The 27261-nt window shown below is 40.0% G+C and overlaps 1 protein-coding gene across 6 annotated transcripts in view; it reads right to left on the bottom strand.

Annotated features, from left to right (window-relative positions):
- The window catches only part of FAM13A (family with sequence similarity 13 member A), a 311577-nt gene extending 284357 nt beyond the window's left edge, over positions 1-27220 (bottom strand). For 2 of the 6 annotated variants that reach the window (XM_046656085.1, XM_046656084.1), the window contains exon 1: positions 4783-4976. In XM_046656085.1, coding sequence (XP_046512041.1) covers positions 4783-4857 — 75 coding nt within the window. In that variant the 5' untranslated portion in view covers positions 4858-4976. Of the gene's footprint in view, positions 1-4782; positions 4979-27051 lie in introns of those variants that run through there. The other 4 variants (XM_046656082.1, XM_046656083.1, XR_006887912.1 and 1 more) reach the window with 3 other exon arrangements.
- Between the last annotated feature and the right edge of the window lie 41 nt (positions 27221-27261).

The raw sequence follows: 27261 nt of genomic DNA, 5'->3' as shown, positions 1-27261 counted from the left end.
GAATACTTTACAATGCATTCTCATTGTAGTATCTGATTTGATTCTCATAACCATCTGATTTAGGCTGCTATTATCCCTATTTGACAGGTGAGGAAGGTGAGAGAGATTAAGTATCTTGCCCAGGGTCACACAGCCAACAAGAGGCTGAGCCAAGACTCAAAGCCATGTCTCCTGCCTTCAAATCCTGCCTCATTCCAATTCATGACAAGCTTCCCACAACCACAGAACAGCAAGCCATTGCATGATGAGGTATTATCAGTTAGGATGTTTTTGACTGCAAGTAATTAGGATTCCAGCTCCAACTGGCTAATAGAGACTATTATTATCACATTATAATAACATAAATGATGGAGAGGAAAAGATGACTCTAATTGGTGGCTTCATTGGCTCATGAATGTCCCCACTTTCCTGCCACTCACTGATGTATTAAGTTATCTTAGGCTGCCTTTCCTCTTGATAGATGTCTGCCAGCAGCAGCTGGGGTGTCGAAGTCCTTGTTTACATTCAGTAGGTGAACTAGAGACAGACTGCTATCCCAATCAGGGAATATACGTCTTTCTCTGTTTGATTTGAGCAATTTACGTTACGGGCCAGAGAGAGTGTTTACAAATATTCCATGAGATATTTCTCTACATTTCCCAATCACCTTTGCATTCAGGTGGAACATACAACTAGTTCAAAGCTATGAACTGTGAGAAGAGAAATGAGTCACTTCCAGAACGAGGCAGGTAAAAGCATGTGTGCCTCCTCCATCTCCTCCTTTCCCTGACAGAAAGCCTAGGGGATACACAGTCACGTGTTACAACAGGAAATACATCACAGAAATAAGGCAGCCTGGATACCAGAGTCACCAGATGGAGGAGAGAGTCTGTAAAACTGCATCAGACTTTGAGTCATCTGCAAAATAATCTTTGTTTCCCTGAGCTACTCAGGTTCCGGGGCTTGTCTATTTGGACATTCAACATTAATTACCCTTGTTGATGTAGACTACATGCCCACCTGAGGGAAGGCGATGCACTGACCAGCCTCCGTATCATCTGAGACGGAACGGATGTGCACAGTCACCTGCATTGACCACGTGCAATTTTATACTAAGAGAATTCTGTGCTATTCAGTTGGAGACAAGATTCTTTTTTTAAATACAAAAACATTTACAAGTATACTGCTAATTTCTGCTAAATGGAAATAGTGCCATTTTCACAAAAAAGCACCATGCAGATAGAACGCCTTTGCAGACATGCCTTTAACTTCTTGAAGGTCTTCAAAAGATCCATTTAAAAATAAAATACACATAGGTAAAATTATAAAATTTAGTGCATGACTTATTTGTTCTGTGCAAACACTTATTGAACAAATACTACTGCCTAGCCCTGAGCAAGAGGCAAGTAATACAAATAAGATATGACCCCTTCTGGTTCATGTGCTCTGCTTTGGTGGCCCAGGGTTCATGGTTCAGATCCCAGGCACGGACCTACACAGTGGTGGTCAGGCCACACTTTGGCTGTGTCCCACATACAAAATAGAGGAAGACTGGCACAGATGTTAGCTCAGGGACAATCTTCCTGAACCAAAAAGAGGATGATTGGCAACAGATATTAACTCAGGGCCAATCTTCCTCACCCCCCCAAAAAAAAAAAAAGGGTATGACCCCTTCTGTACAAACTTTATTGTCTGCTAGTAAAGACAAATTATGTCAAGACAGTTGAACACATAGTCAAATATTTCCTCAAATCTGCTATCAAGACAACACACTGCTCAATAATGTCTAAAATCAGAGCAAGGTAAGTAATATAACCAGGATTTAAGCTCAAGTCTGCCACGCTCCAAACAAAAAATATTAGGTTTAAAAAAAAATTCAAGTAATTCATCACAGCTTCTGAAAAAACCTAAATGTAGCCTGTGCGGGATGAAGTTGGTACTAAACGCCAAACTAGAAACTACAAAGATAACTGTGATGGTTTGAAACTTCAACTTGCATAACATATGTTTGTTGTATTATTTAAGAAAATTCAGTTCAGCTAAATAGAGAACAAGAAAAACAATAAGGAAAATAGATATAACTAAGTATTGATAATACGTCAGGAGACAGCTTGGTAGACATAATCAACCTAAAATTAAGTAGAGACAGAAGAACCAAGTTAAGCACTGCACTATGGGATACGTGTAAGGTGCTGATGGTACCAGGTGGTAAGGCTACAGCAGTGGAGGCGCCCGAGTTAAGGACAAAGGCCACAAGGCCTGGAATTGTTTAGAACTGGAATTGTTGCCAGCGCCAGCCAGAGTTAGGGCTAAGGCAGGACAGACGGACCACCGACAATTCCAAGAGAACTGACCCACACATTCACCAGTCACAGATCTGATACCCGAACTCACTCCAAAATCAGAACATCCAGAGTATATTACAAAAACCTACACACATGTATTCTAGGCCCCCCCTTTCTTCATCTATTAGAATGTGCAAATTCCCCACTCTCAGCCCACCTCTCTGCAAAATGCCCAGATACCACCTTGGACAGAGCAGCAGGAGAGGCGGGGAAATGTGAGCGACTCACGACCCACCTGAGAGAGCTCCAGTCATCCAAAGGTGACATTTAAAACTAGAAGAGACTAAGATAACATTAATTGGCAAGCGTAGTTTCCCATGCTGCCTGGGGGTGACTGACTTAGAAAAAATAGCTATGTTACAGTAAAGAACCTACCTCTACCTTGTACATATGAGGAGTACCGCAAGTAAATTTGTGAGCCCACTGTAGTTCTACTAATACCACCACCAATACGGGAAAGAGAAGAACAAAAGGAACGAAGAGGAGAAATTTGGTCAGTCAATGGACTTAGGAACCTTTCAACCAGTCTGTGCCCCACTTCAAGAATCCATAAACACACACACACACACACATGCACACACACACACTCATACTCTACAAATAATTGGTATTCTGTTATTTTGTCTGAAAAATGACTATCTTCAGCAGGAGGAGACCTGAGCAGTTGCTACACATAAGATATACTATTTTTTAGTTTTACTTCTCTACTTAGACATATCAGCCCCCATGCATGCATTTATGTGTGACTTACTTCTTCTCACTTTTCTGCCACAAAACAAAAAGGTGTTTTGTTCTCCAATAGCTATCTTTTTTCGGGAATCCTATGCTACAGTTCCTAAAAATGTAAGTATTTACTTTCACATGAAAAACTGGGACACAGCGCAATCAAAGGCCAGCCTGAAGGTGAAGGGCAGGAATCACTGAGAATCACCATCTACCAGAGTAAACAGTCTCAAACGATATGATTTTTAGGTCTAGCTTAAATGAAATTTTGTACACGCTTTGGATATAAATTAAGGAAAAATATGGAGTTTCATTCATAGTCTGTCTGCATTTCCATCAAGGCTGATATTAATGTCTGCAGGCCAAGGGTAAGGAGCAAGGATCTAAGCAGACAATCAGAGATGACCACAAATCTCACGACAAATAGGTCAGTCTGCTGCCTCAACTGCACGTTTCCAGTTCTGAAGCATTTCTTTGACAAAGCTGCAAAAATGCAGACCTGTGTCTGCAGTAAAATAAAAGCTCACTATTTTACACATAGACAAATCAGATCTTGAAGGAAACTCTTTGGAGTGATGAAAAGATAAGCAGTTGGATACCTGGGCAAGGCTCGGGGCTCAAAGGAAGAGAGACAGAGACAGGTAGGCTGGCGCACAGCGTGCTGACAAGTTCTGAGCATGGAAACGAGGGAGTCACCCTGCAGTCTAAGAAAATTCAATCTGTGGGGCTGATGCACCATCTGGTGACCATTCGGGGCCTATGTGTCAAAAAGTGCCCAGATATTTCAGGATGCCATCACAACCCACAACAAATTGCAGCTCTTTCTGAAACTGAAAAAAAAAAAGCATCTGTTCTAAATGTGATGAAACACAGTGAGCAATTAAAGTGATAATAAAGAATAAGATATTTCTCATTTATTACCTCTGGGACAAATAAAATGCCCTCTTGGAATACAATATCAACTTGAAATATGGATATGTATGATATTTATGCATTTTGCATATATGTAAATAAAAATTAATTACAGCATTCTGTAAATTATAATTGACAATACTTAGTTATTGCAAAAGGTCATGTATCAGCACCAACAGAACTGCTTTTGAAATTCATGAATTTCAGTCCTAGAAATACATACACATAGTTTTCCATGGGTTTCATATCAGTTTTATTTATTGATGCTACTGTATTATAACAACCAGAAGTTTCTACAGTTGATTAAGGAGTCACAAACATCAGCCAAGCTCTTTCACCATCACTTTCACAACTATGCTGAAACAGAAATTCTAGAATTACCAAATCATAATAAGAATGTGAAATAGAAAAATGGCATATATGTACTCAGAGGTAATAAATGATTATTTTGATTCTTTCTCAATCTAGCCACAAGATTTTTTCCAGTAACTACAATTAGGCATTCATATTTAACTTTTTCAGAAAAAGAAAGTCTAAGCCGCTTGAGAGTGCTCTAGGATAAATCAAGTTGACTTAACCAAATAAACTCAGCATCCATCTTCCTTCACCTTTTTTGGAAAGGAAAGTGGACAAAAGTGACAAATGCAGCCCCCGATACGGCTTAATGTCCATTTGAAGAGATAGGAATTTCAGTAACAAATCTTCCCCCACCTCCTTGGAAGGAAAAACAAAGTCACACAAACATCTCAGCAAAACCAGGAGGGCAGAGGCCTCTCCGGAGCCCAGGCGGTATTTGCAGGAGACAGAGGCGGCCTGTACTCACACAGACGGCGAGCGCTCCTGCCCCCATTCTCGCAGGAAACGTCTGGCAGAACTGATGAAGACCGGATGAAAACATCAAAATGACAGCACAACACTAAAATTCCATTCAGTGGATACACTCTGATCTGAAAAACAGCTCCTAATCCAGAGGCCCCGCGGTAAGCAAAGAGCAGCTCCAAACATTTTCACAAGTGTGGTTTTGCTGCTTCTTCGGCTAAACCCACATGGCTGGGAGGACGGCCTGGAGTTGAAATTTGATCCACAGCATCTAGTATTGGCAAGTAGAGGGAGTCACGTGACGTGAGACTTAAGTCGCTGACATCTTTTTCTTAAACCTGACTTGCTGGATGCCACACACAGTCTTCTTCCTTTCAGACAGCTGCCGACCACCGGGTGGTATTCACTGAGAGGACAGAAAGTGAAAACGCAAACTTGCTTCCTTGTCGCTGCTCGTCTCTAAGAAAAATTCACATATTCGCACTCCGGTTTAAATCTGCAGGCATATTCCTCACTTTTCTGAGGCAGTTTTCACCTCTATTGCCCCCCAGAAACCAGTTAAATTCTATCAAAATTTTCTTCCCTCCACCTTTATTCTATCAGAACCGTTCTAAATGAAAATGCTCTATTTTATGTAGCTCTTATTTACGGCTTCTAATTACTTTTGCATTATCTCGTTCACATACAGTGGTGATCGACATAAAACAACACATTTCTAGACATCCACAATTCTACATGTGGTTCAGTCTGCAGAATTAGCTTCTAGCCGACCTTTCAATGACTTCCTACTCCATATGCTGTGTCATTAGAAAATCGGATCGATTTTCCTATTTCCAAATATTTGAACTGATAGCTAAAATATCCATTTCATATAAGCCAGAAGGAGACTGTCCTATTTTTTGTAATTACCACTTTTCCGCCAAATCTTCTTCCTGGCACATTTAAGAAAATGCTGACTAATATTACGTGTGAAATTTCTCTTGACCCAACTTTAAAAGACTTACGTTGCCCCCTCCCCCCCCATAACAAAACATAATAAGGTTATATCTTAAGGGGTGGAGGTGAGAGGAAAAAGGAAAAGGAAAACTGAAATCAGCTCCCATTTCAATACTCCTCTTCAAACCTAATATTCTTTGTGTATCTATAGCCAACCAACACTATCCACGGCAAAGCCAAGACAGCAGAGCGTGTTGTGCCAGTCGCAGGACAGGACAGAGTCATTCTATTTCTATACATGCACAGAGAACACTGGACAGACTCTTCTTTCACAAGGCAGAACACCACCATCCCAAGGCCATACAAGGGAATGAGTGTGGGAGAAGGGACGTAATCTTCTGTTAAAAAAGGTAAAATTTGGGGGCCGCCCCGTGGCCGAGTAATTAATGTTCCACACACTCTGCTTTGGCAGCCTGGGTTCGTGGGTTTGGATCCTGGGCACAGACCTACTCCACTCATTAGGCAGGCTGTGGAGGCATCTCATGCACAAAGTAGAGGAAGACTGGCTCAGGGCAAATCTTCCTCACCAAAAAATAAAAAAAGGCTTTTTTCTACTTCCACCTTAATCTAGATTTTATTAGTTCTGCTTCCCATTCACCCATTAGAAAACAGGCTGATTACTAAAGAAAATCATAAAACAAACTAAATATCTTAACATTTTGTCTTCTTTTTCTGATTATAGAAGTATTGTCAGTCCACGGTGAAAAATAAAAGCCTACAGATTAGGTCACCTAATGCCCCTCATCCAACATCACCCAATCATTATTTATTCTCTACACTGGGCCAGGCGCTATGCTATACAACGTACACACAATAAGACAAGGCAGACCTGGTACCTTCTCTCATTGGATCTCACATTAGATCATCCAATGTGGGAGGGAGGAATAAAAATAAGCAAATAAACCTTTTGATTAGTAAATGCAGAGGTGCTAATAAAGAAGCAGAGACGAAGTAGTGAAAGAGAATAACAAAGGACACCCAGAAACACATATCTTCTTCCAGTCTTTTATGCTTTTTAAACATAATTTAAATCTATTCTCTGATCATTTTATACCCTAATTTTTTTCACTGAACATTGTATCAGAGGTATGCTCCCACATTAATAACACTATAACCAATTTTAATAACGTGTATTATTCTCACTATATAACAGTTTTAGTCATTCTCCCATTTTTAGACATTTACATGGTTTCTGACGTTATGTGTGTGTGATTGTAAGTAATGCTTTGTCCCCATTCTGTTTTCTAGTACAGTGTCCTGAGAGTGAAATTTCTGGATCACAGGGAATGTAAATATGTGCTAAGGCTCTTGACAGACACTGGCTTTGGCAGTTTATATTCTATAACCCACCCTACCCAAGTTTAAATATCTTGTAAAATATTTCCTAATTTAATAAATTCTAAAATGAGAAATCATTTTCACTTTTTATTATCAGTAAAACTAAAAATATGAAAAATCCTCATTAGTCATTTGTACATTCTGTTCTGTGAACTGTCTTTGATGCATTTTCTTTGTCCATTTATCAACTAGTCTTATCAGTTGAAGTTTCTGTCCTAAGGTCACTATAAGGATTAAATGATACTACCCATAAAAAGTACTTACTATAGTATCTAGCAAATGGTAATAAAAATAATTTTGAATGTTTGTCATGTGGTTTGATTACGTATCTACTTGTAATTTATTTTAAAATATAGTAAAAGATGAAATACTAAATTGATTTGATTTTTATTTTCCATATAACTACTGGTGGCCCAGACTGTTAAGTCTCCTCAGCATGCCATCTCTTTCTGATAACATTAGAGCTCTTTGTCCCTCTTAGTAGTGGCTAGCCTGTGGTTGTCTATCTAGAGATTACATTTCTCAGCCTTTCATACAGGTAAATAGAGCCATGTGACAACATACTCATTGACAGAATGTGAAGAAACAGGATGTGTGCCACTTCTGTGTCACAGGCTCACTAGGAAATTCCTTGCTCCACATTTTCTCTCCTTCCCCTTTATCATAAGCTGGATTGCGGGTGCACCAGAAACCTAACTTCAACCACGGGAGAATTGGGACAACATCCCAGGGGATGGCAGAGTAACCAGATGGAAGAAACTTAGACTTCTGCATGACTTTCTAGAGTATGGTTGCCTTACAAGCCTAGGTCAACTGAACTTTTACATGAGAAAGAAAGAAAACTCTCAATATGCTACTGTATTTAAAGGTCTTATGTGTGTATAAAACAAGTTTGTCTTTACCCTAATAGACTAACCAAACGACCCAGCCCCACTTATTGAGCAAATTTTGCATTTTCTACTTATTTGTTATACTAGCCATACCTAATATTAAATTCACACACACACACACACCAGGGTCTTTTTCAGGCTAATATATTCTATCTAGGGGTTTTTTTTTTCCTACTTTTATATCACTTCTTTAATATTTCAATAACTATCTTTATAATTCATTTAAATATCTGATAAGGATAGCCCTCTCTCATTATCCATCTTTTTCAAAATTTTACTGCTCTTCTTTCCAATAATTTCTTCATGATGAATTTCAAAACCATTCAGTGGTGTCAGAACAAGTTAGGGTACCAAAATATTACACCTCTTGTTACTGTTTCTAGTAGGTATATGTCCATCTTCTGCTTTGGATATTATCATATAAGCTCGACGTAAGGATGACAAAAAATCTAGTCCTGCTTTTCAAAACTTCTCATATGCCATTATAAAGTAAAATTAGCACTGTGCCTAACAAATTTTTATCCTTAGTTATTCTTCTCAGTGATGACTAGATTTCACTTGCAAAAAGAAACCCTGAAGAGGCCATTTACCAAAAGTGCTAAAAGATACTCTTCACTTCAAACGATGTTTGTTTTTCCACAGAATATATCTGAAATTAGAATCTGAAGTATCATTTTCTTTTCCTGACCCCAAAATGGATACAAGTAGTAGAGACCAATTAATTCCAAAAAGTTCTCTGAGGTGTCATACATGTATATTTCTGAGTACTGATTTACAAAGAACCTTAAGATATACAAACTATAGCCAAGAGATTTGCTGATATAAAATATGAGCTATTGCTTTTTCCCCAGAAAGGATAAAGAAATTTTAAAAAGTGCTTTTCTAAATAGCCCATTATGGTGGGTTAATTCCCTGACTACTTGCAGAAATGCTGAAATACCACAGCAGGACAAAGGATATCATATTTTCAAGAAGATCCGTAGGCTCCCTGGAGGAAGGAGTCAAGGTGACTTCACAACTGATGGTCAGGCCCCTAGGATGCTGTCATTCATATCAACCTCTGACGTGGGGAAGGTTGATGGAAGAAGCTAAAAGGGCCAGGTGATCCTGTAGCCTCCAAAAAAGCTAAAAATGCTTTAAAGTCAAACCCTCTGATGTTAACTGGCAGAGCTATCAGTTTTCAAAGGACAAAATCTCTTCAGCTGGAGTAGAAATAACAGTTGTCAGAAGAACAACAGTAGCCTGTAGATACAGTACTGTTAGCCACGTAGCAGAGACCAGCAAGTATCAGGGGGGGTGGCGATGGTGGCATCGACAGCATGAACCACCTGAAGTCCTCTGGAAATGGGACACTGGCAGCTCTTTCCTCCAAACTCAGTCAGTACCTACTCCAGCTCTAGCCCTACTCCAGCTATTTCTCACTGAGTACCCCAACTAACCAGAATCAATGGCAGAACCAGACAGGATATCAGAAATCGGTCAGTCAGCAACTATTTAGCATTTATGTACTCTCTTGACCAGAGAGATGCAGATATTTTGGTTTTTGAATCCCTGACAGTAGATGCACCTGAAACTTTACTTGTTCCAGGCCAGGGGTCAGCAAACTACAGCCTGTGTGCCAAACTCAGCTACCACAAGCCAAATCCAGCCAACCTAGACCAAATGTGGTCGCACTCATCTGTTTACTTAATGCGTATGGCTGCTTTGGCACCACAAGGGCAAAGGTGAGTAGCTGCAACAGGGACCAAACTTATGGCATGCAAAGTCTAAAATATTTACCATCTGACCCTTGCTGTAGGCCATTTAGTAACATTATTGGGCATGAGTCTTCACATATCCATAGAAAGACTAATCCTTGTGCTTTGGTTCCTTAGGAAATAGGTCTTTCTGGGGTTTGTTAATCTACTTGATTACAACTGCCCCATTACCTGGTGTTGGGCCTATTCTTACCTTCTCCTAATTATTTTCTGAAGGGTTTCCCAGAAAGAGGTCCAGTTCATAATCTGATGATCTCATTTCTGTTCTGAAATCTAGATGCATTCTCATCCCACTTGAGAAAAAAAAATTACCACACTACTAGGAAAAGATCAATTGTTCTGTAGTCATGGAAACAAATAAACAGCATAACTAATTTTAAACCTGTTAAATCAATCAGCAACTTGTCTCAGTAAACCAATGGGTTTTACAAGCCAACCCAATAGTGACAATCCATCATTTCTAGTCAATCAAGAATGGCATCACCCCTAAAGAGTTTTCCAGACAAGCAAAAACTAAAGAAGTTTATCACCAACAAACCAGGCTTACAGGAAATGTTAAAGGGACTTATTTAAGTGAGGAAAAAAAGGCCACCAACAGGAATAAGAAAATAATCAAAGAAAAAAAATCACTGGTAAAGGCAAATATACAGTAAAGGTAGGAGATCAACCACCTATGAAGCTAATATGAAGATCAAAAGACAAAAGTACTAAAATTACCTATTTCCATGATAGGAGGTTAAGGGAAACACACACACAAAACAAGAGGTTAAATATGACATCAAAAACATAAAATGTGAGGGCCAGCCCAGGGGCATAGTGGTTAAGTTCATGCACTCCGCCTCAGCAGCCTGGGGTTTGCAGATTCGGATCCTACACACCACTCATCAAGCCATGCTGTGGTGGCATCCCACATACAAAAAAACAGAGAAAGATTGGCACAGACGTTAGCTCAGGGTCAACCTTTCTCACAAAAAAAAAAAAAAAACCACCTCATTAAATGTGAGAGGAGGAGAGTGAAAGAGTAGAGCTTTAGATAAAAAGTCAAACTTAGGCTGGCCCCGTGGCCGAGTGGTTAAGTTCGCGCGCTCCGCTGCAGGCGGCCCAGTGTTTCGTCGGTTCGAATCCTGGGCGCGGACATGGCACTGCTCGTCAGACCACGCTGAGGCAGCGTCCCACATGCCACAACTAGAGGAACCCACAACGAAGAATGCACAACTATGTACTGGGGGGCTTTGGGGAGAAAAAGGAAAAAATAAAAAATCTTAAAAAAAAAAAAAGCTCTTGTACTAATATAATGTTTAAAAAAAAAAAAAAAAAGTCAAACTTAAGAGACCATCAACTTAATATAGATTGCTATATACATAGGTTATTATATATGAACTTCATGGTAATCACAAACCAGAAACCTATAATGACTAAAAAAATTAAGAGAAAAGAACCCAAACAACAATACTAAAGAAAGCCATCAAATCACAAGGGAAGAGAGCAGGAGAAGAAGGAAGGAACAGAGAAGAACTACTGAAACAGCCAGAAAAAAAGTACCAAAACAGCAATAAGTACATACTGATCAATTGATACTTTAAATGTCAACAGACTAAATGCTGCAATCAAAAGGCACAGGGTGGCTGAATGGATAAAAAACAAGACCCATATATATGTTGCACACAGGAGACACACTTCAGGCCTGAAGACACTCACAGACTGAAAGTGAAGGGATGGAAAAAGATACTCCATGCAAATTGCAAAGAAAAGAAAGCTGGGGTAGCAATACTTACATGAGACAAAATAGACTTTAAAACAAAAACTGTAACAAGAGACAAAGAAGGGTACTACCTAACGATAAAGGGAACAATCCAACAAGAGGATGTAACACTTGTAAACATCTATGCACCCAACATAGGAGCACCTAAATATATACAGCAATTATTAACAGACATAAAAGGAGAAACAGACAGCAACACAATAACAGCAGGGAACTTTAACACCCCACTTATACCAATAGATAGATCATCCAAGCAGAAGACCAATAAGGAAACATTGGCCTTAATGACACTTTAGATCAGATGGACTTAGTAGATATACACAGAACATTCCATCCAAAAACTGCAGAATGCACATTCTTTTCAAATGCAGATGGAACATTCTCCAGAATAGATCACATATTAGGCCACAAAACAGGTCTCAATAAATTTAAGAAGACTGAAATAACACCAAGCATCTTTTCTGATCACAATGGGATGAGCTATCTCTGGCCCCACTTAACTCTCAGCATGCCCCTTGCTGAGGCTAGACTGCTCGATACCATTCCCTACCCTCCCCTGGAAGCTGAAGCAGATCTACCATGCCAGTCTCCACAGAAGGGGGGAATCAGAACCCAGCCCCCTAAAAACTGGGCAAGGGGGCTGATTTGGGAAGAGGTGGCACTATATCTACGACAATCATCCAAACCTCGGGCCTAGGAAACAAGAGAATAGCTGCCTTTTCTTTTGAAGGCGGTTTTAGTTATTTTCCCAATAAGCTTGCTAAAGCCATAGTTTAACTTTTTAATTTCACAAGCATTTATACAATGCACAATGTATACCTAACACTGGTTTAGGAATTACGGCTAAGGGGAGGTATGAGGAATGGTGTATTACTTGAGCTATAAAGTATGTGTTAAAAAAAAAAAAAACAAAGCTTAGGACACAATTTGCGAATCTCGTGCAGGTATTCTGTTTGGCTATTTGTCTCACCTGCATGGTGATTTGAACGGCCAGGTACCGAGGTGGGAATTACTATTGCCAGCAATCAACACAAACACTTTAATACCTATTGTTCTTCACTCTGCCAGCCTCACAGCTTGGATTACCTCACGGCCCCTGAAGGCACTGAGTCTGAATTCTTCAATTAGCAAACACAATACACTAAACTGTAGAATCAAATTTGACATATGGACCCTTAGAACTTGAGAATGAGAAGACAGGAAAGAACATGATGGATGCGAGGGACTGGAGCTAGAGCTGCAAGAGGGCAGGTGTGGAGCTGACTTACACAGAAGGCACGGATCAGGACAGCAGGGGGAGAGGGCATTCTAACAGGGGTCGGCGTGACAAGCAGACACAGAAGTCAGCGTGAAAACTAAGGGGCTTCCAACAGAATAAGAAACCTAGGCAGGACCTCATAAACAATCAGGAACCACCGTAGGTTCTTAACTAGAATGAACAGCTTAATAAAAGTAGTGCCAGGAGCCCACCCAGTGGCGCAGTGGTTAAGTGCACACATTCCACTTCGGCGGCCCGGGGTTCGCTGGTTCGGATCCCAGGTGTGGACCTGGCACCGGTTGGCAAGCACTACTGTGGTAGGCGTCCCACATATAAAGTAGAGGAAGATGGGCATGGATGTTAGCTCAGGGCCAGTCTTCCTCAGCAAAAAGAGGAGGATTGGCAGCAGTTGGCTTACGGTTAATCTTCCCCCCGACCCCAAAACAAAAGTAGTGCCAGACTAATCAGGAAGTCTGACTAAAATGTGCTAGAACGGGATGGAGACTTACTGCAGATAAATGGACCCTGTTACCAACAGTCCAGCTGAGATGATGTCTTGAATTGAGATAGTGAAGGATAAATCACAAATTTTGTAGAAAGATCTCATAAGACTGATAACTGACTTTATATAAGAGGCAAAGAGGTGCCAGGCTAGTCAAAATAAGAGAAGCACGTAGGAGGATTCTAAAGTTTGTTTTCTGGGACACTGAAACAGTGCCTCGTAACTAGGGTACCTTAAACTCCGGTCTGCCTGGGAAAGTTCCAATTTATGCTTGTTGACTCAGTGTAATTACTAATAGTGTCCCCTTTCCTTCTTAAAAGTGTTCTGGGGAAGCTGAGGCTAAGGAAGGTAACAGTAAAGGCTGCTGCTAGTCCAACAGAAGAACCCCCTTCTACCAGGATCCTAAGAAGGGAGAGATCAAGACTTCCACCTGTATGTGTGGAATCTGGAAAAAAAAGAAAAGAACGTGAGTAATCTGGAGGATAATATCAAGTAGCCTAATTAGAGTCCCAGAAGGTGACCAGAGCGAGAATTGGACTGGAAAAGAATTTTGACAATAAGAGCTGAAATTGGTAACAAACGTTAACCCTCAGCCCTACGGACCTCTAGCAGGATGAAGAAAACAACACATATTTTCAACAAACTGCTAAAAACGAAAGTTAAAGAAAAACCTTAAAAGTAAACCAGAGAAAGACACTTTGACTGGAACAACAATGACAACTTCACCTCTCATAAGAAATAAAGGAGATCAGAAAACAACGGATTGATAGAGCTAAAGTGCTTTTGGTGGATAGGGGAGGCAGAGAAACCCTTACAAAACTAGAATTATAGATCCAGGGAGAATATTCTTCAAAAAATGAAGGTGAAAGAAAAACATTTTCAGATAAGTGAAAGCTGAGTCAATTTGTCACCAGTAAATTCACACTATAAAAAATGCTAAAAGGAGTTCTTCTGGTGAAGGGAAGTGATACCAGATGGAAAAAGTGGATCTACTCAAAGGAATGAGGAATGCTGGAAATGGTCAAGATGTGGAGACAGATTTGATCCTGAGCAGAAGCTGTGGGTGTTTTGCGTGGTTCTGTAGGATACTGGCAACCAGAAACAGCCCGATGACGGACTTTGGTGCCATGAAGGGGCTTTGGGCAGCCTCATCATCAGGCTTCAGCATCTCCTAAAAAAGCTACACAAGATGATGGGAGCTGAAAACTTGAATCCCAGTCCTCACCACTTCAGATTTCCTTGTGAGACGAGGGTGTGGTCAGTGATCCTTGGATTTTGTTATTGTTCTCTCATTTAGGGCAGAAATTTTTACTCATTAATATCAACTCTAGAGGGAAGGAAGAAACACTTAACTGTACAATTTACCAAACTATTTAAAATGTAAAATTCTTAAGGTTTAGCCATCTTAAAAGTAGGATGACCTAGAAGGATCCTTAAGAGACACCAGCCTTTGTAAGGAGTGGTGGTCAAGAACAGTAAGAAGGGAGGCGACTGGGGAAAAGCTAAATGGGTCCAACTCTGTAATTGAGGGTGAAACATCTTTTAAATAAAAAGAATAAAAGAAAAGTCTAAATACTGAGACCTAGATGAATTGATCTCTAGCTTTATAAGAAGGATAATGCCACTAGAACATAAATCAAAGTCCATGATAGCCCACTATGGATTCTTCCAAATAGAGCATCCAGTAGACAGCATTTGGATGTAGCCCTTCACCAAAAAGTTTACTTTCACTGGAAAGATCTTTTCACTCCCGTCCGCATGCATTTGCATCTTGGCAAAAAGGCTACATCCCTCCACCTCTAACTCTGATGCAAGGTCCTGTGGGCCAGTTCACAAGAGGAGGAGCTGAGAAGGCACGTGTGGGCCATCGCAAAACACGCCACCAGGAGACACCCTGGACCACCACATTCTAAAAAGGAAGCTTTGTAGAAACAGAATTTTTAGGTTAGTGTTTTATAAATAAGTTTGATTCATATATTTTTTAAATGGTTATAAAAATCATTGCCCCAGTTTGGACTATGTGCTATATGGTTACCCTAATAGAAGAAATTGTTTAGTTGGGAAATACAACATGTTTGAGCAGAAAGTTGCACTTGATTTAGTCAGACTCTAGAAATCAGTCACACAGTGGGAGAAAATTTCAGTAGGAAGTGTACATTAGGATCATTTTCATAAACATCTCAAAGGTTGCTGCAGCCTCCTCTGGCTTTTTAAATCACCACAGCCTATTTATTCTCCCTCAGAAAAGTTTTTCGAATCAATTTCCTCTGTTCCCACAGCCATTTTTTAAAATTTTAAAATGCCGTATCTCATCAGCATCACTTTGATACAACTACACCATGACATTTCTGAAACAGATTTGATTATGTTACTTTCCTGCTTATTGCCTTTAAGTCTCAGGCTCTACAGACGGGCTTCAAGGGATCTGTGATCATCTACATACTTGTATTTTAATTTTGAGAGTACAGACACTGAAGTGAGCATCTATTGTACTATTTTTAAACTTTAAGAATAAAAACTGTTGACCTCTACAGTTAGACTAAATTCCAAACTCCTCAACACGGCTTTCAACGTTTTTCAAAGTCAAATTTCATACTAGCCTTATCTCCATTAGAGAACTTCAATTCTAGCCTTGTTGCTCAAGTAGGCTGGATAACGGCCCCCAAAGATGTCCACATCCTGGACCCCAGCACCTGTGAATATGCTACCTTTCCTGGCAAAAAGGATGTTTTGCAGGTATGATTAAATTAGGGATCTTGAGATGGGGAGATTATCCTGGATTATCTGGGGCCAATCTGATCACAGTGGTCCTTGTAAGAAGGAAGCAGGAGGGTCAGAGTCAGAGTGTGACAATGGAGGAGGCAATGTAGTCAGAGAGACTTGAAGATGCAAGGCTGTGGGTTTGAAGATGGAGGAAGAGGCCACAAACCAAGAAATGAAGGTGGCCTCTGGAAGCTGGAAAAGGCAAGGACTCCCCTAGGGTGTCAAGAAGGACCTCAACTTTAGCGCAGTGAAACTGAGTTCAGATTCCTGACGTCCAGAAGTGTAAGGTAATAAAGTTCTGTTGTTTTAAGGCACTAAGCTGGTGGGAATCTGTCATAGCAGCAATAGGAAGCTAATACAGTGTGGTTCCACAAATTAAATAAGGTATGCATTTTGCCACCTCAGAATCTTGTTCCTAATCTTGTATTTGCCAGAAATGTCCTTGTCTCCTTTGTCTACTTGGCAAACTCATGCACATTCTTCAACACCCTGCACCAACGTCACTAGCATTCCTGAGGAACATTGCTCCTCCTGTGCACATATGCCTGGTTTAAACCACTAGCCTGTTTATACATGGCATTATTATTGTCTGCCAACCTGCCTTTTCAGATTGAGAACTTTTTGAGGGACAGGGCAGTATCGTATTCTATTCCCTTGTAAGCTTCATAACATAAATATTTGTACAATTAATGAATTAAATATATGGTGATAAACCTTGGGTTGCTCCTGGAAGCACTTCAGGACTCTTTTCAAAGTTAGGACAAGGGGCTGGCCCCATGGCATAGTAGTTAAATTCAGTACATTCCACTTTAGCAGCCTAGGATTGCAGGTTTGGATCCCGGGCACAGACCTACACCACTTGTCAGCCATGCTGTGGCAGCAACACACATAAAGTAGAGAAAGACTGGCAACAGATGTTAGCTCAGAGCTAATCTTCCTCAGCAATAAAAAAAAGAAGAAGAAGAAGAAAAGAAAAAAAGAAATTTTAGGACAAGAAATAGGGATTACATGAGTGTCATGAGAAAAAGAGTTGTAAAATGTGAACATGGATATGATTTCTAAGGGATTTCAGAGAAAAAAGTTCAGAGACTTGAAAAAGGAAAAAGTCAAGAATAATAAAGATAGGGTGGCGGACACGGGTGAAGGTAGCCAAAGGGTACAAACTTCCAGTTGTAAATTAAGTCTCAGGGATGTAACGTACAGCATGGTGACTGTAGTTAACAACACTGTATAACTGAAAGCTGCAGAGGGTAGATTTTAAAAGTTCTCATCACAAGAAAAAAAATGTGTAACCATGTGAGGTGATAGATGTTAGCTTATTGTGGTGATCATTTTGCAATACATAAACTAAATCCTGTTGTACACCTAAAACTTATGTCAATTATATCTCAAAACTGCAAGAAAAATACAAAAAGAACGCAGTAAGAAGGAAGAAACAAGTAGAAGTATAGCACTGTCCCTCATTTTCAACCTTTTTATATCAGGAAGAATCCACTGCATTTTTCAAATCTTACTTATTTCGAGAATCTTGAAATTCTTGCAGCAATTACTTTTGGTTTTTTAAGTAAGAATCCAGTACAATAAAATTGGTTTTTTATTTAAAAATTAAAAATATATATATATGACCTATGGCTGGCACAGTGCCTAACCCACTGCAAGCCCATAACAGGATATTTTTTCTTTAAATTATTTTATTGAGGTCATAGTGGCTATAACGATGTGTAAATTTCAGGTGTACATTATATTTCAGCCTCTGTATAGACTGCATTGTATTCACCAAGGGATTTATATTCTTTAAAAAAAATCCAGAAAAATAAAAGCAAAACCAAAAAACTTCTTTTGCATAAAAAATAAGCAAATAAGAAAATAGTCTTATTAACTGAGTAATTTCCAGAACAAGATTTAAAAGATGTTTTGACTTATGAGGAGGTAAAGGGAACAGTCACTAACATTTGTTTATTGCCAAAGGCTTTCATGTACAGTCTCATTTAGTTATCTCAACAATTCCACAGTATAGGCTTTACTCATGTTTGTCCAATGAGAGACTGAGGCTCAAGAGAGGTTCAGACTCACACAGCCAGGAATGGACATAGCTGGGTTTCAAACCCATGCTTCTCTGACAGAAACCTATGTTCTCACAAACACGTTAAATTAAGATCAGTAAACCCCTCTCTTTGGATCACACGACTTCCAATTGTGACTAGGCTAAGGGCAATGACGTATTGAACATCAGTGCCAGTTCTAAGGTATAAATTGTGAACCAATATTACAACTGAGAAAAATATTAGAGAAGAGGTACCCTCGAGAGTTTATGTTTTTAAAATATTAGCAAGTGCTTTTTCCTATATTATCTCATTCAATCAACATGAAAAAAGGCTAGGATATGAATGCCATCATTCCCATTTTATAAAAAAAAATACTGAAACTCAAAAATCAAATTATTTGCCCAATCGCACAGCTGGAAAGATGTACAACCAGCATAGACAACAAGATTTCACTTATTTATTCATTTAACAACTAAATACTTACCTAGAGAATATCACGTGTCATGTACCATTGTAGACACTATGTTCCTCTCTAGTGGATTTTTTTACGGATATAATTTATAATCCTAAATGCCTTAAAACTCACATGAGTCATAGTTTGCTAGGCTATCATGGTCTGTTAGGAAAGATAGAGGGGACATTGCTTTAGGACTCTTGTACACCCACGTGGCAGTTAACCGTTTAATAACATCCCACATTACTATAGCTGCCATAGTTTGTTATTTACAGATGTGAATTGTTGCTAAGTCTCTATTTTACATATAACAATGTTTGTTCCCCCTCATCAGGGTATAACAAAACTCCCAGTGGTCAAGCAGTTAACTACTGCAGCCTGAGCCATTTACATCAAAGAGTCTCAAACTGTGCAAAAGGGAGGGAATCCTGCCATCCCAATAAACAAGAAAATAGAAGGAAAGTAGGTTAACTTCTCAATGCTATATATGGAAGATATATCCGAAAAAACTAAATACTCTTCTGTGACTATAGCAATAATAAATTAACTAAAACCACCTATTAATAAAAAAGAGAGAAACTTCAGAACAGACATGGTCAGTGCAAAATTAACTCCTGTGTTGTAGTAATTGATATTATTACATAAATTAGCCTGTTTCTTTTTAACATTGTTGGAAGCAAACAACCAACTGAAGTGAGAAATTTATTTAAAAGTCTAGTCAGCTTTAAAATGATGACTTTAACAATCCCATAAATGTGTCCTTATCAGGCAATCAAGGCAGTGCACGTCCATTTCAGCACACTGTTGCTAGGGACTTTCCAAGCTGTTGGCTAGATTCCACTGTTACATCCCCAAAGGAGAAGAACATAATGCAGAAGATAAGGGAGAGGGGAAACAAATTTGTGAATCTTTCAGGCTTAAGTGTAGAGGGGAAAGGGTTAGGGAAAATTTGAAAAGCCAAGGAAAAAGAGATAGTTATTACCTACCAACTTTCAGAATTGAAAAGTCAGGGTTTAGGTTGAGAGATATAATACATACAAAAAATAGGCAGGGCAGAGATATACCCCTCTCTCCAATTTTTATGGTTTCTAAACCTTATAAAGGAGAATAAAGATAATAAACTAGGGTATATTTCAAATATATTTCCGAAAAGATGACTACTTGAAGACTGTCAATTGCATCATACCCACATTTTACATCTTTACCCTCCCCTTCAGATACCTGTAATCAGGCTAAAAATCTGCCCAAAACACAGTACATGTAATATGCTGTGATTTAGGGTTAAAGCAAAGAATTTCGAATGTGCATCTGGTTTTGATTAACGAAATGAGAATTTTCAATAGACAATTCTGACGTGGTTTTGTGCATCTCCTTATAATTACAAACATAGATAATCTACTCTCAGAAATACCCTAATCATTACACGTGTATGAAATAACCTAGCCCTTCCCACTATTGTTGTTTTAGCTCTCTATAGCTCCTTTAAAAGCCCCCTTTCTTAGAGGGTTGAGAGAATGCAAGTATTTCCTTCTAGTCAAAAGATGTAGGAACTAATAAAGTTATAGCTAGTACTTACTTAGAGCTTATTATGTGTTGGGTATTCTGCAAAGCAATTTATACATACTATTTCAGTTCATCCTTACAACAAAACCAAAATCAGTATGATTTTTATTCACATTTTCCAGATGTGAAAGATTTTATATAACCAGCCAGAGATTCCATGCTAGTAGGTGGCAGACAGAAGTACAAACCAGAGACTGTGTTTCCAGAACCCATAAAGTTTATTGCTAAGATGTACTGCCTGTCAGGTCTCTTAATTTTATTGTTCACATGCTTCCAAAACAACGGTTGAGATAATTATAATATAAAAAGAGAGTTACCGTTAAGATATTAAAATTAAAAAACAATACATAAGAAAAAGAAAAGTACTAGTAATTAAAAATGAATTAGTTATAGCAATCAAGCACAAACTTAAGCTCACAGATTTGCACAAGTCAATGCTAAAATGGACATATCTAGTTCTTGTGTCAGATAAAAGGAAGCCAAATTTCATCTGGAAATCATAACTTTTTTCTGACATTAAAGATAGCCAGAATTTCTCACATGAATCCTTAAGCAAAGTGACAGCATACCATGAGCAGTATCTTCAACATCAGTTGGGCTAAACACAGAGATGTTCCTCAGAAGGTTATTTCTCCTGACTCCCCTCCAGGAAAGCCAGTGGCAGAACAGTAAATTGGAACATTTAACTCTTAATGTTGTAACTCTTATAACCCAATTAAAAACTGAACTAAGGCTCTGAATAGATGTTTCACCAAAAGATATGCAAATGGTAAATAAGAACAGAGTCATGCTCAAATTAGCCATCAGGGAACTGCCAATCAAACCACAAGGTGATGCCACTTCACATCCACTGGGATGGCTATACATCAAAAGACAGATAAGTGTTGGTGAGGATGTGGAGAAATTGGAGACTGCTATGATCTAAATGTTTGTGTCCCTTCAAAATCCACATGTTGAACTCCTATATACCCAAAGTGACGGCATTAGGAGGTGGAGCCTTTGGGAGGTGCTTAAGTCAGGAGGATGGAGCCCTCACTAATGGAGTTAGTGTTCTTAAAAGAGAGACCCACAGAGATCCTTTGCCCCTTCTACCTTGTGGGGACACTGCCAGAAGGCACCACCTATGAATCAAGAAGTGAGTCCTCACCAGCCATCACACTGAATCTGCAGGCGCCATGATCTTGGACTTCCCCGTCTCCAGAACCGTGAGAAACAAATTCCTATTGTTTAAGCTACCTAGCCTGTGGTATTTTGTTATAGCAGTCAAAACGGACTAAGACCGAGTCCTCATACACTGTAAAAATGTAAACTGCTTTAGAAAATAGCCTCTCAAAAGGTTAAACACAGACTTATCACATGACCCAGCAATCCTGACTCATACAGCTAAGAGAAATGAAAACATACGTCCAGACAAAAACTTGCAGGTGGATGTTCAGAGCATTATTCATAACAACCAAAGTGGAAACAACCTAAATGGCCATCAACTGATGAATGGATAAAATGTGTATATCCATGTAATGGAATATTACTCAGCAATAAAATGATGTACTGATACAGGCTACAACATGATGAACCCTGCAAACATTAAGTGAAAGAAGCCAGCCACAAAGGACACATATTGCGTGATTCCATTTATATGACATGTCTAGAATAGGCAAATCCACAGAGACAAGTGAATGCCAAGGCCTGGGGAACAGGAGACAGGGCTGGGGGGAATGGGAATGACTGCTGATGCTACGCGATTTCTTTTTGGATGATGAACCGCTCTAAAACTGACCAAAGCTGAATTTGAGAAATACCATCCTGAGGTCTTTGAATCTAGCAGCATTGAAGCCAGGTGTTAATAACTGGCTTCCTCAAGCACGAGAGCCTCTCACTGAGGTAGGATTGCATCATATCTACCCAGATGAATTAGGGATGCTTCAAGGCTGAATGAGCTCATCTATGAGTGATTATTATTAAACTCCTGGATCATGGGTCCTCTGAGAATGTACTGAAAGCTACGAACAAGGTAGGGATGGTATTACCCTGATGAACGCAAATAAGTTCACAGACAATAGAGGCGGACTCTCTGTGACTGGGGTGAAACAAGACAAACAAGATCACTCTATAATCCTGCCTGAAGAGAAATTTAACAAGGCGGGAGGGCGACTGCTGTACAACCACAAAAATGACCAAACATCCCCTCTCCTGGCTCGCAGGAGTGACTATTGTTTCTTTTCCAGTGGTGACTCTAGCCTCTCTGTTCCTCTAGCTCCTAGATAAAAATTAACATGCCCCATAGCTGAATTGCCCCTGCTTTCTGACGGCACCCAGTCCAGAACAGACCCCCTACTTTCTTTATTGGGTCTAAGAGAGTTTATTTCTCCATTTTTGAAGAATAATTTCACTGCATACAAAATACTAGGTTAGTGGCTTTTTCTCTTACAATATATTTAACAGGAATGGTGCAAGGTGACATCCTTGCCTTATTTCTGATCTTAGGCGGAAAGCATGCAGTTTCTCATCATTAAGTATGTTACCTGTAGGTTTTTTGTAGATGCTCTTTATCAAGTTGAGGAAGTTCCCCTCTATTCCTAGCTTGCTGAGAGTTTTTACGATGAATGGGTGTTAGATTCTGTCAAATGCTTTTTCTGCATCTATTGACATGATTCTGTGATTTTTCTTCTTTAGCCTGTTGATGTGATGGATTACATTAATTGATTTCCAAACGTTGAACCAGTCTTGCATGCCTGGAATAAATCCCACCTAGACCCCCTACTTTCTTTAAACCTCCCTAAACTCACCTTACCCAAATCCTATAACAAGCTCCCCCTGGCTCCCTCTTATTGCACCACTCCATGGTTTGCAAGTTATGGGTCTCCTTTGCCACTGTTCGTTGTAAGCCCAATTTTGGCTACAGGTGTGTTCCTGGTGGTATCTGGCTGATGAGAATCAACAATATCATAAAATATTTATAATATGTTAATAAGGGCGCTTATCTTACGTATGACTTCAGGTTCTCATTTTTAAAAGTATGTGCATACGTATATACACACAACCTATATGTAATTAATTGCATTGATACAAGAGAGAAAATAGATACACACCAAAACGTTAACAGCAGTTAACTCTGAATGTTGGTATTATTATTTTCCTTTTTTGCTTTTCTGTATTTCATATTTTCCATCAAAGATTGTATATAATTCAAGAAGTGGGGGAGAGGGAGGAGGAGGAAGAAAAACTCCCTCCCAAAAAAATGTTATAAGAGAGGAATCTCAGAATATTGACAACCATTTTGAACATATGGTTTTCAAGCTTTAGCATATTAGAATCACTTGCAATGCTCAATGAAAATAGAGATTCCTGGGCCTCACCCATGGAGTGAGCCCCAGAACCTGTGTTGGACCCCAGGTGATTCTAACTCATAAAGTCTGAGAAGCAACCTTGAGAAATGCAGCTTTGGGGACAAACTAGAACTTGAAGGATGTACAGAGTAACAGAGGAAGGAGAGGACCTCCAGGCTAAAGGAGAAGCACGAAGAAGCTAAAAGCATGAAGCCGCACGTGTGGGGACAGCGAGAGTGCGTGCTCGGGTGCACAGTGCTCTCAGGAAACCTGATCCGATCAACCGGACAGAACTGAGGGCCCTTTAAAGAGGTGGAAACTGGGCAGGTTTGGAAAGGTACAGTGGGACGTCTATCAATTTCACTAACGTTTCCCACCCACATGGCTGACACCAATCAGCAATTCACTGCTTTCTTTGATTTATATCCACACGTTTTTCTTGAGGCAAGTCTAATTGTTCCTTAACCATTTCCACCAGGAATTTTCATTTTTTTTGACCCTATTAAATCGTTTCTACCCTCCTAGGAACTCATTCTCGTATTTTTGCCTATGCTGCCAATCAGTTGAAAACCTACCACCAGCCAACAAAGGAAACATAAAATTAAGTTTAACAGTCCCCTAATGGGCATCTATATAACTCAAGAGTTTAAGAAATCACTATCTTCAAAATCAAGTTATCAACTTTTAAAAAAAGATATGGGATTTTCCAATGAGTAATCTGACCTTTCACTTGTGTCTAGAAATTCAAGTGGAAAAGTGTTCCTACCTCTCACCATTTAAAAGAAAATTTTTTATATTAAAAATGAATAATTTGGGCTTTTGTCTAAAATACAAAGTAAAGTAACTATAGAGCTAAAGACTTCAAAGAACAAGCTTTCATTTTACTGATGACAACTGTTTCATATCCTGTCCGCCCTAAAACACGGGCATCTCAAAAGAAAAATAATTTGTATTTTATCTGAATATTTTACGTCCCTTAAAGTGGGTGACAGCAAATGGTTTTTGTAAAAATTATTGATTTTCTGTCGGCAATAAATATTTTTCAATTATTAACAAATACTATTTGATATTAAACTAGTTTAATACATATGGAATAATATCAAAAGTTTCACATCCTCCTTTTAAGCCGAAGAGTTTAAGAAAGAGTAAGTAATTTATGCATCATAAAAATCTCCAAGTAAACGAGGATCAACGATAAAGTAAACGGAATCCCCCCCAAAAAACAGTTCAAGATTAAGAACTTACCTAGCGATGTCCTATTCTATTACAAAACTATTATGCATAAAGAATACTACTGAAAGTCAGGCCACATAAGGTATTTGCATGGATATTATCTCCGCAGAAAAGGTAATTTAGATCTTGTAACAATGAAAAACATAAGCTACTTTCAGGTGATTTGGAGTAGTTTTCAGAAAACTCACATGCCCATGAACTAGATGCCATGTCTAGTAAACACTGTTGCAGACTTAAGTGCTCTCATGACCAGAATGCCTTGTTGGTAGGTTAAGTCAAAAATTCCATTTTAATAAATGGCAACTTTAATTATGCAAAAATAATCACAATACACTTTTTCTTTTCATGTCTTTGAGTTAAATACTTAGATTGTGATGGTGCAGGCCAAGCATGTTGCTTTAAAGCCAGATAGACCTGGCTCAAATCCCCATTCTGCCACCTACATTTGAAAGATTCATATATTGTTTTAGCCTTTGTTTTCGTGTACATAAAATAGAGGTAACATCGACCTCAGAGTATTATTATAAGGATTAAGAGAGGTTGTATCTATGTAGAATGAAAGAGATACTGGTGGCAGAATTTCCCAAGGAGTGAAATGTCTTTTGATTAGAGAATAAAAGACAGTGAAGGGTAAAGGACATTAGAAAAGTGATAAAGAATACAAAATTGCTCTGCATAATAAAAATACAGAAAAAGAATCTTAAGATTCCACAAGCAACTGAGAGGGAAGGAGAGAGGGGGCCCTGAGACAGAAAAATGCTGGGGAGAGAAGGGAGAGGATGGCATAGCAAGAGGGAGCAAGGCTGTGCTCCAGAGAACTGACCATAGGAAGCTCCCCGTGGCCAACCAGGCTCTTAATAAAACAAGTATGCTGGACATCCCCTTTCAAGGTTCCCCCCACCGCCCCTTCACCCAGTGCTCTAATGTATATCTACCACAATTAGTGACCCCTCCCCCCAACACAAAGGAAAAAGTCTGTTAGATAAAACCAGCTTGTGTAAAGACACAACTGTCTTGGGTAACCTCTTATCAAACGTCTGCTAAATACAACTGCCTTGTGTGAAGCGGTATTTTGAGGAAATCAGGGAATCCGGGCTGTGTTCCAGATTTGAATTTACACAAGGTGATGAAAAGGGAACAGCTGTAAGAGAGAAGACAGCAGCAACCTGGAGAATTCAGCAGAAATAGAGAAATGATGCAAGTGGTACCCAGAAGAAAAATGAAACCCCAGAGATATTGGGGGAGGGAGATAAGAGGTAGGGTTCATTTTATTTAAATGTGATGGAACTCAGTGATCCCAGTAGGCTGGAGGGCGAGGGGGGAAGCTTGGCTGCTAACATCTGATTACCGGCTGCCTCCTTTGGTTGGCAGTCAGTAAATGTTCTCTTCCCTGATGGGGAATGAATTACATATCAGATACAACTGTTTTCCTTACAAAATCAGGGAAAGGAGGCAAACTTTTAAAAGTGATATAAAACTAGTATGAAGTTGTACTTTACCCAAAATAGCTAACCAAGACCATCAAAACTGGTTGATATGGGGCGGGGGGAACCTACCTTCAGGAAGGCAACTGAGGAGTTTGGACGGGGCAGTCAGACAGTTGGAAAGCTTAGAATCAACACCTTTTCTGGAGAATGAACGCTCAGGTGTCAGTCCCCTTTGAAACATTCTAGCAACAATATGGCCTTGCAAATAAATGACGAAGTACTATGCTACTTTGTGTTAACCAATAAGGTTAGACATTTACGTTCAGCTGTTAGAGAAACTTAACTCAAACTTCCATTTTTCAAGGTATTATACTAAAAAGAAGGAAAGAAAAGGCTAAACGCGTTTCCTCGGTAAACAGGGGCTGCAGGATGAAGGTGCACCGCTCCCTTCTCCCGGGAAGGCTCCGATGGCCCTTGGGGAACCGCGTCCGGGAAGAGGGAGAAGGCACGGTTCACGCAGCGGTTGTTAGTACACAGGCGCCGGCATTCGCTCCATTTAGAATCCCAAAACAGAAACGTATGGTACCTCCATCTGAAACAAATCAGGGAGTCTCTCTCAAACTGCAATTACCTTTTTACTAGAGGGAAGCAGGAGGAGTAAAGGGGCGGCAGGAAATTCACGAGGGAGCCTCCCACAGGCGTACGCGTCTTCTAGGGGCAGTCGGCTTTACACAGGGTCCCCTTCTACCGAGACCGTGGCTATTTATACTCGAGCACCCCACAGGGCGGGCGGGGAGACTCGATACCCAGCTTGAACGGCCCGTGCTGCGCCCCAGCCACCCAGGGCTTGCTCAAGTGGGTGTTGCAGAGCGTAAGCCTCAGCTCCTCTCCTGAACGCCGTCCCCTCGGGGAGCCAGCATGCCTGCCCTTGGCTAGCAGCCTAGTCCGCTCGTTCCTACCGTGGCTCATGATCCCTGCTCAGGCTGGTCCTGTCCCGGCAGGTGGGCGCGGGGCTCCCGGGAACCGGCGCTGGGAGGCGCGGGCGCTGGGGCAGCTATCTGTAAACACGCTCCACGTGCGCTCGCCCAGCCCCATTCGTAGCTCGCTCCGGGCACCTGAGGCTGCGCCGCTTTCTCGCGAGCCCGCAGAGGGTGCGATTTTTATTCCAC

Source organism: Equus quagga, chromosome 3, assembly GCF_021613505.1.
Source record: "Equus quagga isolate Etosha38 chromosome 3, UCLA_HA_Equagga_1.0, whole genome shotgun sequence".
Lineage (NCBI taxonomy): Eukaryota > Metazoa > Chordata > Mammalia > Perissodactyla > Equidae > Equus > Equus quagga.
The sequence above is the reverse complement of the archived record's forward strand: the minus strand, read 5'-3'. Positions and strand labels throughout refer to the sequence as shown.